The 10,853-nt window shown below is 48.1% G+C and overlaps 1 protein-coding gene across 1 annotated transcript in view; it reads right to left on the reverse strand.

The window, feature by feature from the left end:
• Window positions 1–3,034, reverse strand: part of LOC144169740 (cytochrome P450 3A41-like) — a 66,159-nt gene extending 63,125 nt beyond the window's left edge. The window contains exon 1 of the mRNA XM_077699064.1: window positions 2,716–3,034. Coding sequence (XP_077555190.1) covers window positions 2,716–2,804 — 89 coding nt within the window. The 5' untranslated portion in view covers window positions 2,805–3,034. The remainder of the gene's footprint in view (window positions 1–2,715) is intronic.
• Window positions 3,035–10,853: the final 7,819 nt, after the last annotated feature.

Below are 10,853 nucleotides of genomic sequence, written 5' to 3' on the forward strand. Positions count from 1 at the left end.
GACGGAATACCGTCTGATCAAGTACAAGCATTATTGCAACGATGAAACAAACGTCACCGACCAAGTAAAAAAAGCCGTTTAACGTTTCGGTGCTTGATCACAATGAGCATGTGCCGTGGAAAACGAAGCTATATATTGGGCATTACGCGGCGCAATCAGTTTTCATAGAAATGGCGCAGATTGCACTCCATTATGTTGATACTGTCGGGTGTCGTCTGAACGATGAGGGACTCGAGCAGCAATCGAGATAACAGATTGCGCTCAGTTTTGCCTTGTCCCAGTCGACCACGTGTCCCATCCTCTCACAGTGCTCAGCCAGTGCACTTGTTTTCGCGTGGACCTTGTTCATTTCATTCCGGCAATGCGTTAATATTCTGTGCAGATTGCTCGTTTCGCCAATGTACACTGATTTGCAGTCGGCGCACATAATCTAATAAACACTTGGAGCATGAGAGGGGGTCTTCCACGTTGGCAAGGTCAGAACGTAGCTTACTAGTGCGCACGCGCGCGATGTGCACACCACGTTTCTTGAAAGTGCGTGCGAGAGCTTCACTCATGCGTAGGACGTAGGGAATTGCAGCACATTTTGACGCAGTCCTTGAAGCTGCCTAAAGCATTTTATTCGAAAAGAATCGAAGAGGTCGACAAGCAGGAATCCACATTGATATGAGCAGGCAGAAGCATCCAAAAGGCCTGCGTCAAAGCGTCCTGCAATTCCCTATGTCCTACAAATCGTGAAGCTCTCGCACGCATTTTCAAGAAACGCGGTCTGCCCATAGCGCACGTGCCCACTAGCAAGCTGCGTTCTGACCTTGTCAATGTGAAAGACCCCCTCTCACGCTCCAGGTGCTTATTAGATTCCGTGCACCGAATGCAAATCAGTGTACATTAGCGAAACGGGAAATCTGCACAGACGTTTAACGTAGCACCAGAACAAAGTGAACAAGGGCCATGCGAAAACAAGCGCAGTGACAGAGCACTGTAAGTGCATGGGATGCCTGGTCGGCTGGTACGAGGCGAAAGTACTCCAAACCGAGGGCAATCTGTCTTGTCGATTGCTGCTCGAGTCCCGCATCATTCACACGACCCCCGACGCTATCATCAGAACGGGCGGCTATCTGCACCATATCTATGCGCACTCATTGCGCCGCCTAATGGCCAATATATAGCTTCGTTTTTCACGGAACATGATCATTGTGAAGAAGGTACCTGTAAGGGTACCGAAACGTCAAACGGCCTTTTTGACTTCATCATTGACCTACGTTTCATTGTTGCAATAGCTCATATAGCGTATCGCTCCACCGAAGCGACATACCCGGATGTCAACTCGCGTGCTTTTCGAAAGGAGATGGCACTTATGCGTGACATCGTCTTCTTTTTGTCATGTAGTGCTCGGGTGAGCACGTGCTCGCGAGGCCCATTTCACGGAAACAACGTGACGCTACTACAAACTAAAGCCTGGGTGAAGGCGTGCTTATGCGTTCTGTTGGCGCTTGATGATTTAGCCCATGCCATTTGTTGGGGCTTCAGCTTCATGGAATGCTCGACAAGCACCCTTGCAACTTGCAGACTAACAGGAGACCAGGGTGCACAGCTTTCCATCATTGTCTAGATTGAACACCAGCCTCCCAGGTTGGGCCGCTTTTCAAAAATCTTTTGTGTGGGAATAGATACAGGCATGAATATCAAGTAGCTACTTCAGATTTTCCTCCAGTATTTGCGGATAGCTATATCTCATTGTAGCCTTTTTTGTATTTTTTTTTCTTTTTTTTTCTTTTTAGGTGCCACTTGGAACTTTTGGGACATAGCGGGACAGGAAACGTGCCTGTAGCGAAGCTGCTTGTGCTTAATGGGTACATCACCAATCAGCAGCCTGCTGCGCTACGTCAAATAATAAATTGAAAGTGTTTGTACAGACAGGTGTGGTATGTACAAGTGCTTAAGGATGCAGGTACCTCGGCCCTGGAGGACACCTTTACACTGGACATTTTGGTGGGAATATGTGTCTGGCTAGCAAAATTCTGCTGTGGTGTGTTCATGACGTGGTGGTTACGTTGTTTCATTGCAGAAGGCGGTGCGTGTTATGAATGTGTGACTGTAAATGCGAACTCCGTATAGCTCCAAAGAGCCGCTTTAGTTTGTCTCGTGACTTTTGTTTTCATTTCTTGTGCCACTACATGATATCTTAGAGGAAGGATAATGGACCTTCAATTCAGCTCTGGTGTTTAACTATTGGTAGCACGGTCTACGAACAGTAGGCTTTTTCAATAAACAAGTGCTTTCACCGCAACAGAAACTGAGCGCAAAAACCTTTTAACTAAACATCAACAAAAACACAGCAAGCCCTCGTAAAAACCTTAACAGCATATCAATACCACATTCAGTTGAATCTCAAATGACACTTAACGGAAAATCAACAAAAACACAGCGAGCACTCGTAAACACCTCGACAGAATATCAATACGAAATCAGTTGAATCTCAACAGACACTCAATGGGAATTCGACGTAAGAAACTCAACGGAAAATCAATAAAACCATTGTGGCCACTTTTCCTGAAAAACTCAACACATCCCCAAAAGAATTACAACAGAAATTCTTTGGACACTCAACAATATTTGTTGACTCAATTTCAAATGAAACTCAACAAAAAGTTCTGTAAGGGAGGCCAATTTCAGCGTCCTTGAGCTAGATCGCCGTTACGTTTAGTGGCTCACCTGACCACCCAACGACCGAAGGCGTACAATCCGCATGTGAGCAGTAACAAGACCCAGGTGAAGCAGCCTGTGTCCAGGATAGCATCCATCGCGTGCGGTGGTCCGGCGTCTCTGCCGACCTGATGCGGACGACTTATTCAAAACGCTTGCTTGTGCAGTGTTGCGAAGCAACGGGCTCTGTCGAAACCGGCTGCGCCGGCGCAAACATGCCCCGTCGCACGGCCTTCACAGCGAGGTTTGGCTCTCTTATCCCCGTATTCAGAAAGCGAATTTATCTTCTGCCTTAAGGCCTCGGAACGGTACCTCCTGCAAGGTCGTTCCGTTACGGCCAAAATCATTCCGCACAGGGGATGGCGGAAGGGGTGGGTATATATATACGCCTCGAGCTTCGCGATCGCTGCACCGCCGGCCGCCGCTTATCCGCGGCGTTGACGGGATTTGCGCTGCGTGGCTGATAGGGTCTCGTGCAGTGTTTTGGTTCTCTTTTGCTTCTTTTCGCATTTCCGCGGCCTATAAAACTTGTTATGGTGACGTCTATAAGCAAAGGGTACGTTTAGGTCACCTAAGAAGCAGCTGCGTCTTCGTGGATTACTAGAACGCCAACAAGAGCTACCCGAGGACGCGGTTTAGCACGCTTCGTCGCCGCTATTCCGGGCGCTGGCGGGGGCAACAGCATATCACCACTGTCACCTACGAATACGTCAGGCGCAAGTGAATTCTACTGTCGCCTCGTGTGGACCTGATACTGGCACAGCGAGAGGTCGGTTTGGTTTTGCATCGCGGACAACGAATGCGGCTTCGTTTCGAATATATACGTCGCTGAAAAATATGTTTCGTAGATGTGATTACCCAATCTCGGGCAATAACGTCTGCCTTTTATAAGAATATAAGCCATGCGAAAACGTTACGTATATTACAAGGCTGTGCTTCGATAAGTATGTGCCCACTCACGGCTTATAGCAAGAACCAATGACACCTAATGAAAATACGGAAAAATAAACGCTGTGCAAGTCCGGAAGAAACAGAATAGCCCTAACGGGAATGAAAAAACCTAGGGCAGCTTCTGATTTGCTAAAGGCATTCGTCTAAACTTAAGCCAGGTAGGATTCTCCAGACTAACTAGACGCGAAATGCACTGCTATTTGGCGATACATGGGCGGGGGGAGGGGGTCGCTGAGTACCAATTCGGTGCGAAATCAAGCAATGAACGCTTTAGTGATCCCACAAACAAATGTCGCGTTCACGTTTCTTTTGTTTTCGAATTCAACGAACAGCTGATCGCTCAGCGGACGCATTTTTGGAAATATACAGGGTAGGCAGTTCACGAAGTCATGAAAGGTGTCGTTGGGAGACTGTGGTATTTGATAAGGCCCTGTGATTTCAGTTTGTGCTTAATTCTGCAGGCTCCCTGTGCCATATGACGATGTTTCAAAGAAGGGATTAGTCGCGGACGCGGATTATTTTCTAAGCCCGTCTCCGCGCTGCTCGTGGAGGATATATGCAGCAAATGAATGCTTACAGGCACTCGCCTTACGACAAGACGACTTTTTTGTCGTGTGCTGATCTCCGAGTATAATTCTGTATTATCCATCGTACTTTCGCTGAATGTTCGCGAAATTATGACACTGGTAAATGGTGGTGATCAATATATGAGATATGATATTGGCAACCGTAACTGGTGTGCTGTCAGGTATGAGGGCTCCGCTAGATTGTGTGAGCGCACAAAACCGATTTACATTGTAGTGTATAGTCCTAGCATGAACATCTGCGAAAATGTTAGTTACGGAGACACTGTTAGTAAATTTCGGCGCTGTGTAACTGCAATCAGCTCCTCCATGCATACGTCCGTTCCGCGACACTGGCCTGTGAAACACACCTAGCGCTTATGCAGGCCGAATGTACCACAGATCGCGTCATAAACATTTGCACTCTAGTAAACAAACCCCATTTGCGACCATAGTGACTGCTCCCCATAAACATGGATTTCCAGCGCCCACAAACGGTAAATCTCAGTGGTGAACCTGCGGCAAAAGCAGCGTCGACAGTGGGGCACGGGATGGAGACTCCCGCGGCTGCTTTCGAAACGGACCGCTAGAGGGATTTCAGTGGCGCCCCTACAGGCAGCGCTCGAGGCGTATACGGTTACAGTGTACTATTATAGGGGAAGTGGGTTCAATGGCCGGCGCACTCCGTGAGCGGGCGTGAAGCGGCGAGTGTAGACCGGTTCGGATGTATGCGGCGGCGCTGCGGTAGCGTGGGCCGTACGGTCGATCTTCTCGACTGCTTTGACTGCGTGCGGTGTCGGTTCGACATCGCGGCTTAAAGCTCAAAAGTGTCCTTTTTAGAGAAATGCAATGCCGGGTCGTCGACGTCAGCGTAATTGTTCTGCTCCCGGGAGCAAGACGGGATATCAGTGGACGAAACAGTCGTTGGTTACGGGGCGAAAAGAACTTGCACAAAAAGTAAAAGGTGTTAGACGACTACTTGTCAATGCATATAAATTGGGCTAGTTGGTTCGAACTGTGAAACATGGTTAAGTAGCGCGGTAAAAGCGGGGCAACAATGAAGACAGGACTAAACACACGAGACCACACAGGACCGTTCAGTGTCGAGTTACATTTTAACGCTTCGTGCATCGTCAAAGGATATCTACATAACATTGATGGCAAAGTCTGCATAGCGCAGGGTAAGCCAGAACTGTTGTCCGATTCGATACCAATTACTTTGCTTCCACAAACAAAAGCTGCGCAGCAACAGCTGGTAACAGCGTAGTCGGCGTTATGCGGCCGGCTAAATCGCAGTTTTTCTGCGGAATTGGGTGCAGCCAGCACTCTGATGAGCTAGCAGCCCCACATTCTGAAGTTTTATGTTTTAACTAGGCTGCATTTCTACGTCATGGGCATTAATAAGACGCAAGAAGAACGCAGAAAAAAAAAACATCCTCATGCCAAAATAAGCCGGCGCTCCTAGTTGCTCCTGCATCGTGTACATTTACTGTGTGGAAAATATAATGTTGAAATTGTAGATTGTGCTAGTAAATGAAAATGTTGTATTGTATTTCAGCCTTAAGAATGAGCTGGGACCAGCATGCCTTGTTCGAAGAAAAAAATTATGGATTCCTAAGCTTGCACTCACGCGCAAGACTTAAAAGGCAAAGTTGTTGTAGGTGCACATGAGCATTCGGACGCACTGGTATCGAGGGGTGGATGCAAAGTCATCCTCAGCGTTGTAAACTTCCATCATGCAGCTCTTTGTCATCGACTCGAGGAAGCGGTGGCGGGAACTGCGAGTCGTCACGGGAAGGTAGCACACTCGTAGCCATCTACGTCTCCAATTATCCGCAATAACTTTTTAGAGAATGCGGCAGCCGCGGTGACGTCTCCAAACCAGGGTGGCTTTTCACATTTGTCAGTGGCACCAGAGTATTCTTTTATATTCTTTTTTTTTGCTAGAGCCACTGCGCTAACCAGGGCCTCAGCGGTCGCCGCGAGGCAGGCACCCACGAGTGCTCGGCATTTTCTTGGTATGTTTTTCTGCAACGGCGAACTTACGGCTTGTACAACAGTTCCGCTGTTAAAAAAGCGTTTTTTTTTATTTTTCACCTGATTTGCATTCAATCATGCTCGAAGATATATTAGTAATAACAGACCACTAGTTTTAAGGACCCGCAAAAGGGCGAGCAAATTATCACATTGTTCCCGTTTTTAAGACGATCAACTTTTATTAAAGTTTGATAAACGGCGAGCGTAGAACGATTGTCAACGCGTTGCTGTTGACTCGCCCTACCGCTCTTTCCTAGAGGACTTGTAAGGGCGCCACGTTTTTCTGCCGCCTACGCACGTTTCAGCTTTCTCAACTTCGTATTATGTTTATCGCAACGCAGCTTAGCTGAATAGTGCATATTTCTCATTGTTTGACCGTCTCGGTGTCCGGCCGCAACGATTGTGCGGGCATATCGGCACGGTGCCTCACTACCGCATCTGCCTGAACGCCCTGCACCCTACAGCGCATGCTTCGGTGGCGCCGTCTCACGTCGTCGACATGAGGTGCGTCGGCCGGTGGTGCTCCCTGAATCCCCTTCTATTGGCGGTGAGCGCGACCACGGGCGGCGCTGCGAAGCGCGCGTCCGTGACGTCGACATGAGGATTCTCGCATTTGTCGTCTCCCACTGCTGTTTCTTTGCGCTCGGTTGACCCTGATTTTTTTATCATAATAATAAACTTAAAATCGCATACACTAGCTCAATGCGTGAGTTAAAGTATAGTTTGCATAACGCTAAGGAAGAAACATTGCCGGCGTCGCCCCATTTGTTTTGAAGCCGGTACTGTGTGGAGCGAAAAGAGTCGGAGCTAGGCGTCAGCTTCTGCAGTAAGCAATCTTTCTAACAAGGAGAACAGCCAGCTACTAGTAACCGACAACAGCGAAAATACGAGGCCAAAACAAATTCCAGGCCTTCGGGGCTGTCGGCTGTGGGAGAAGGCATTGCGATTCCCGGTAATCATACGTACAGTAAAACAGTTTTTGTAGCCGTGCCGAACGATCGAAAGTATTGTGTCACATCACTTACATTGTCATGGCATGAAAGAATGCCGACGTTCACTATAGGCTGCAAAAACCGTATGTTGAGTTCCAAATAACCTACTGTGTGCACTGGGTTTATACCGGGCTTCTAGCCAGTATCAAAGTTTATGTAACAAAACGAGTCGCGTCTACGGTGAAGAAAAAAAATGCGTAAAAAGCTGAAAAACAAAAACCACACTTCACTATGCTTTCTCGTACCGTTTAACCACAGAACTACAGCAGCTGCCTCGATGTACCGGCGTTTTCTATGGTGCATGGGCACTGCGATGAAACAGTTAGTACATTTTCAACCGTTATCGAAGGAAACTTTTTCCGCACGCATTTACCTTTCCAAACACTCCAGTGAGAGTGAGGGCTGCAGGGTCGGTAAAACACGTTGAAGATGAAGAATACACGATAAGTAGAAACACAGCCTGCTTCACAGTAGTTTTGGTTATGCTGTCGTGTCCGTCGACTGCTATGAAGACCCGCTGGATATCACCCATCTTGGAGCCTGAATGGTGAAAAAATTACTGCACTTGCGTACCAGTTGAGGGGGCGATGCAACGATTTCGATTTTCAACTTTACGTACTTTACACAAGCCCGACACGTGAGAAAAAAGTAGCGAAAAGTATCCATGCATTGAAAAGCTGTTGGTCCACCAGGTTTACTCGACTTCTGCCCTATTAGGACCCGATGAAAGAGTCTACAGTACTCACTTCCCCACCCCCTTCCCCGCGTCAGGGAAACAACGTAGCTGGTGTCAAGTCATTTCTGTCTACCGAATCTTTGCAGGTGCTCGGTCACGATCAACCGTATCGTTAAGCGTAAAATTATATTCTACCATTTTATACGTGTCGCGTATTTGTACGAAACGCCCACAGCAGGGCCGCCGAAATCAGCCGCTTTCGAGCACCTACCCGTTTGTTTTCATGTTGACATTTCGTACCTCTGTCAGCTTGAGACAAACTCGTCAAAGCGCATACAGCATTCCTTGTCTGGGGACAATTAAAAGCGCTAGAGAATGTAAAGGCTGTGGCTCGTCCGTGCAACGGGGAGCACGTTCAAGATCGCCGTTTTAACGTCGGTTAGCCCACGGCGGTGGCTCGCGCCAATGGCCATGTTGTTGTTGTTAAATCTTTTATTCAAAAAGGGAAGGCCGGAGGCCCTGTGGGGGAGTTGGGAGGGGAGGATTCATGGTTGAAGGGGGCTCGTATGAGTTCGTGGTCTTCGGGAGGCGGCATCAGTTTTTCAAAGGACAATTGTTCAGCATTGAATGGTCCATTCACTGGTGTAGGCCATGGCTATATAACTCGCGCTAGACCGCTCTTAGTGGCGAACCGTATTATAAGGCTAAGGGTGTGTTCATCTAATGTGAGGGGATCGATACGGGTTGAGGGATCTGGGTTTGGGGAAGTGAAATTCCGGTATCGAGAGAATTTGGGGCATATCCAGACCAGGTGGTGCAAATCAGCTGTGACGGCTTGCTGAGAGTATAGACATTTTGGGTTGATGTGGAGTTAGTACCATTTGCGAATTGTTTCCGGTGAAAATGATGCATCTGTATAGAATATGTTAATAAATATTTCTTGGGTTCTTGTAAAGGAAGGCCTGTTGGAAACGTGATCCTTCGGCGTAAGTTGCTTGAGTCGGAGTTTCTTTTCGTGTTTGTACCGGTGTATGCGAATGGCGGGGGGTACGCTGATATTTTCGGTCGTGTCCAAGGATTCAGGAAGGTCTGAAGGCTGGGCGACGGCGAGGTCAGCGGAGGATAGGAAAGAGCAAGCCTCCTGCGCAGCTTCGTGGGCTGCCTGATTCCCCGGTGCCGCCAAATCATGGCCAGGAGTCCAGTCTATGCGGACTTGAATGCCATGCAGTTGTAGGGTCATTGTTTGCCGGATAATTTGGTTTACGGAAGGGTGCGTTGAAAATGGTCGTCGAAGTTCTTGAAATGCTTCGTAGCAATCGGTTAATATTCGGATCTTTTTTGGTATAGGTTGATGGTGGTCGTACATCAAGTAGTCAAGAGCATGGGTAATGGCGAGTAGTTCCGCTTCCGTGGGTGTTACAGGAATTTTGGAGTGTCGGGTTCCTATAATGGTTCGGTCATCTGGGGAAACCCAGGCAGTTCCAACATTTGGTGGTGTCAGGCTGGCATCAGTATAAATGTCGATTTCGTCGGGTTGTGTTGTGCTGAATAGCCTCTGACAACGTTTTTGTCTAGGAATGGCCGTTGTGTGGGTGATGGGGTGAGTTGTTGTTGGTTCGGTCAGGAGAGGTCGTTGCCACGGAGGAATAGGTATCGGGATATCAGGTAAGGGGATGTGATCTTGCTTATCCCAGGCCGTGAGTATGGCACCTTAATGGGTAAGTTTCCGCTTGAAGTTGTATTGGTCGGTTTGCTCTTGAATAATTTTTTCAATTGGTGGAAGGGCAGCCGCAGATTGGAGGTTACAGATTTTGGTATGGCGTGGTAAGCCAGTGATTGTACGAAGAGTCGCATTGTGAAGGACATTAAGAGCGCGTCGTTGGGTACAATTCAATATGTAAGATTGGGCTCCATATGTAAGAATACCCACTGCAACGGCACGGGAAAGTGTCTGCACTGCTTTTTGCTTTGCTCCTCCATGCTTATTAGATAGTCTTCGTATGGCATGTTGAGTCGAATTCCATTTCTGTTTTAATTGGTTCAGCCATATAGTCGGGCTACTTTTGTAACCGACGGGGATGCCTAGTAGGCGAATGTTGTCGAGTTTGGTGGTGATAGGTGTGGTGCCAACGATGATGCAAGGCGGACTAAAGTCAGGAGCTGGGTTGCGGCCAAAAACTGACAGAAATTCGGTTTTATTAGGGGCTAAGGAAAGCCCGAGATCCGGTAGGGTAGATTCAATGCTTTCTACTGCATTTTGCAGGGCCGTAATCATAGTTCGTTCATTCGGGTAGTCCCTTGACTCGGTCCATATTGTGATATCGTCCACATAAATAGTAAACCTCGCACTAGTGTCTCTTTGAAGGTTCCGGGCGATCCTGGTCATGGCTAGATTAAAGCGTGTGGGACTGAGGATCGAGCCTTGAGGAACTCCTCTGTCGAGGTAGAAGGTACGACGGGTCCAACCTGGAAATGTTCCTTGAAGCTTGATGGGGCGGGCTTCTAGGACGTTTCGGACCCATGTCTGTGCTCGTTGGCTAGGAAAGTCCTTAGCAAGTTCATCAAGGATGGCTCTCTGACTGACACAGTCAAAGGCCTTTCGGAGGTCTAGTGCAAGTACATAGTCCGGGAGTCTTGAACAGCTTGAGCGATTAATGACGCGTCGCAGCAGCCATAGGCTGTCGGTAGTGCCGAGATTCGGGCGGAAACCAGTTTGCGCTGGGTGAAGGTATGGTTCGACATACTCGAGGTAGTGCACTATTCGATTGTTAATGAGTCGTTCGATGAGTTTGCATAGGACAGGTGTGAGGGAGATTGGCCGAAGATGGGAGAAATCGTTAAGAGAGGTCTGTTTTTTGTTAGGTTTCGGTATGGGATAGATGAGGGATAGCTTGAGATATGGAGGTACCTGCCCGGTTTCCCAGGAAT

This window comes from Haemaphysalis longicornis, unplaced genomic scaffold, assembly GCF_048455015.1.
Source record: "Haemaphysalis longicornis isolate Haplotype H1 unplaced genomic scaffold, Haemaphysalis longicornis Haplotype H1 scaffold_2, whole genome shotgun sequence".
NCBI classification, from domain to species: domain Eukaryota; kingdom Metazoa; phylum Arthropoda; class Arachnida; order Ixodida; family Ixodidae; genus Haemaphysalis; species Haemaphysalis longicornis.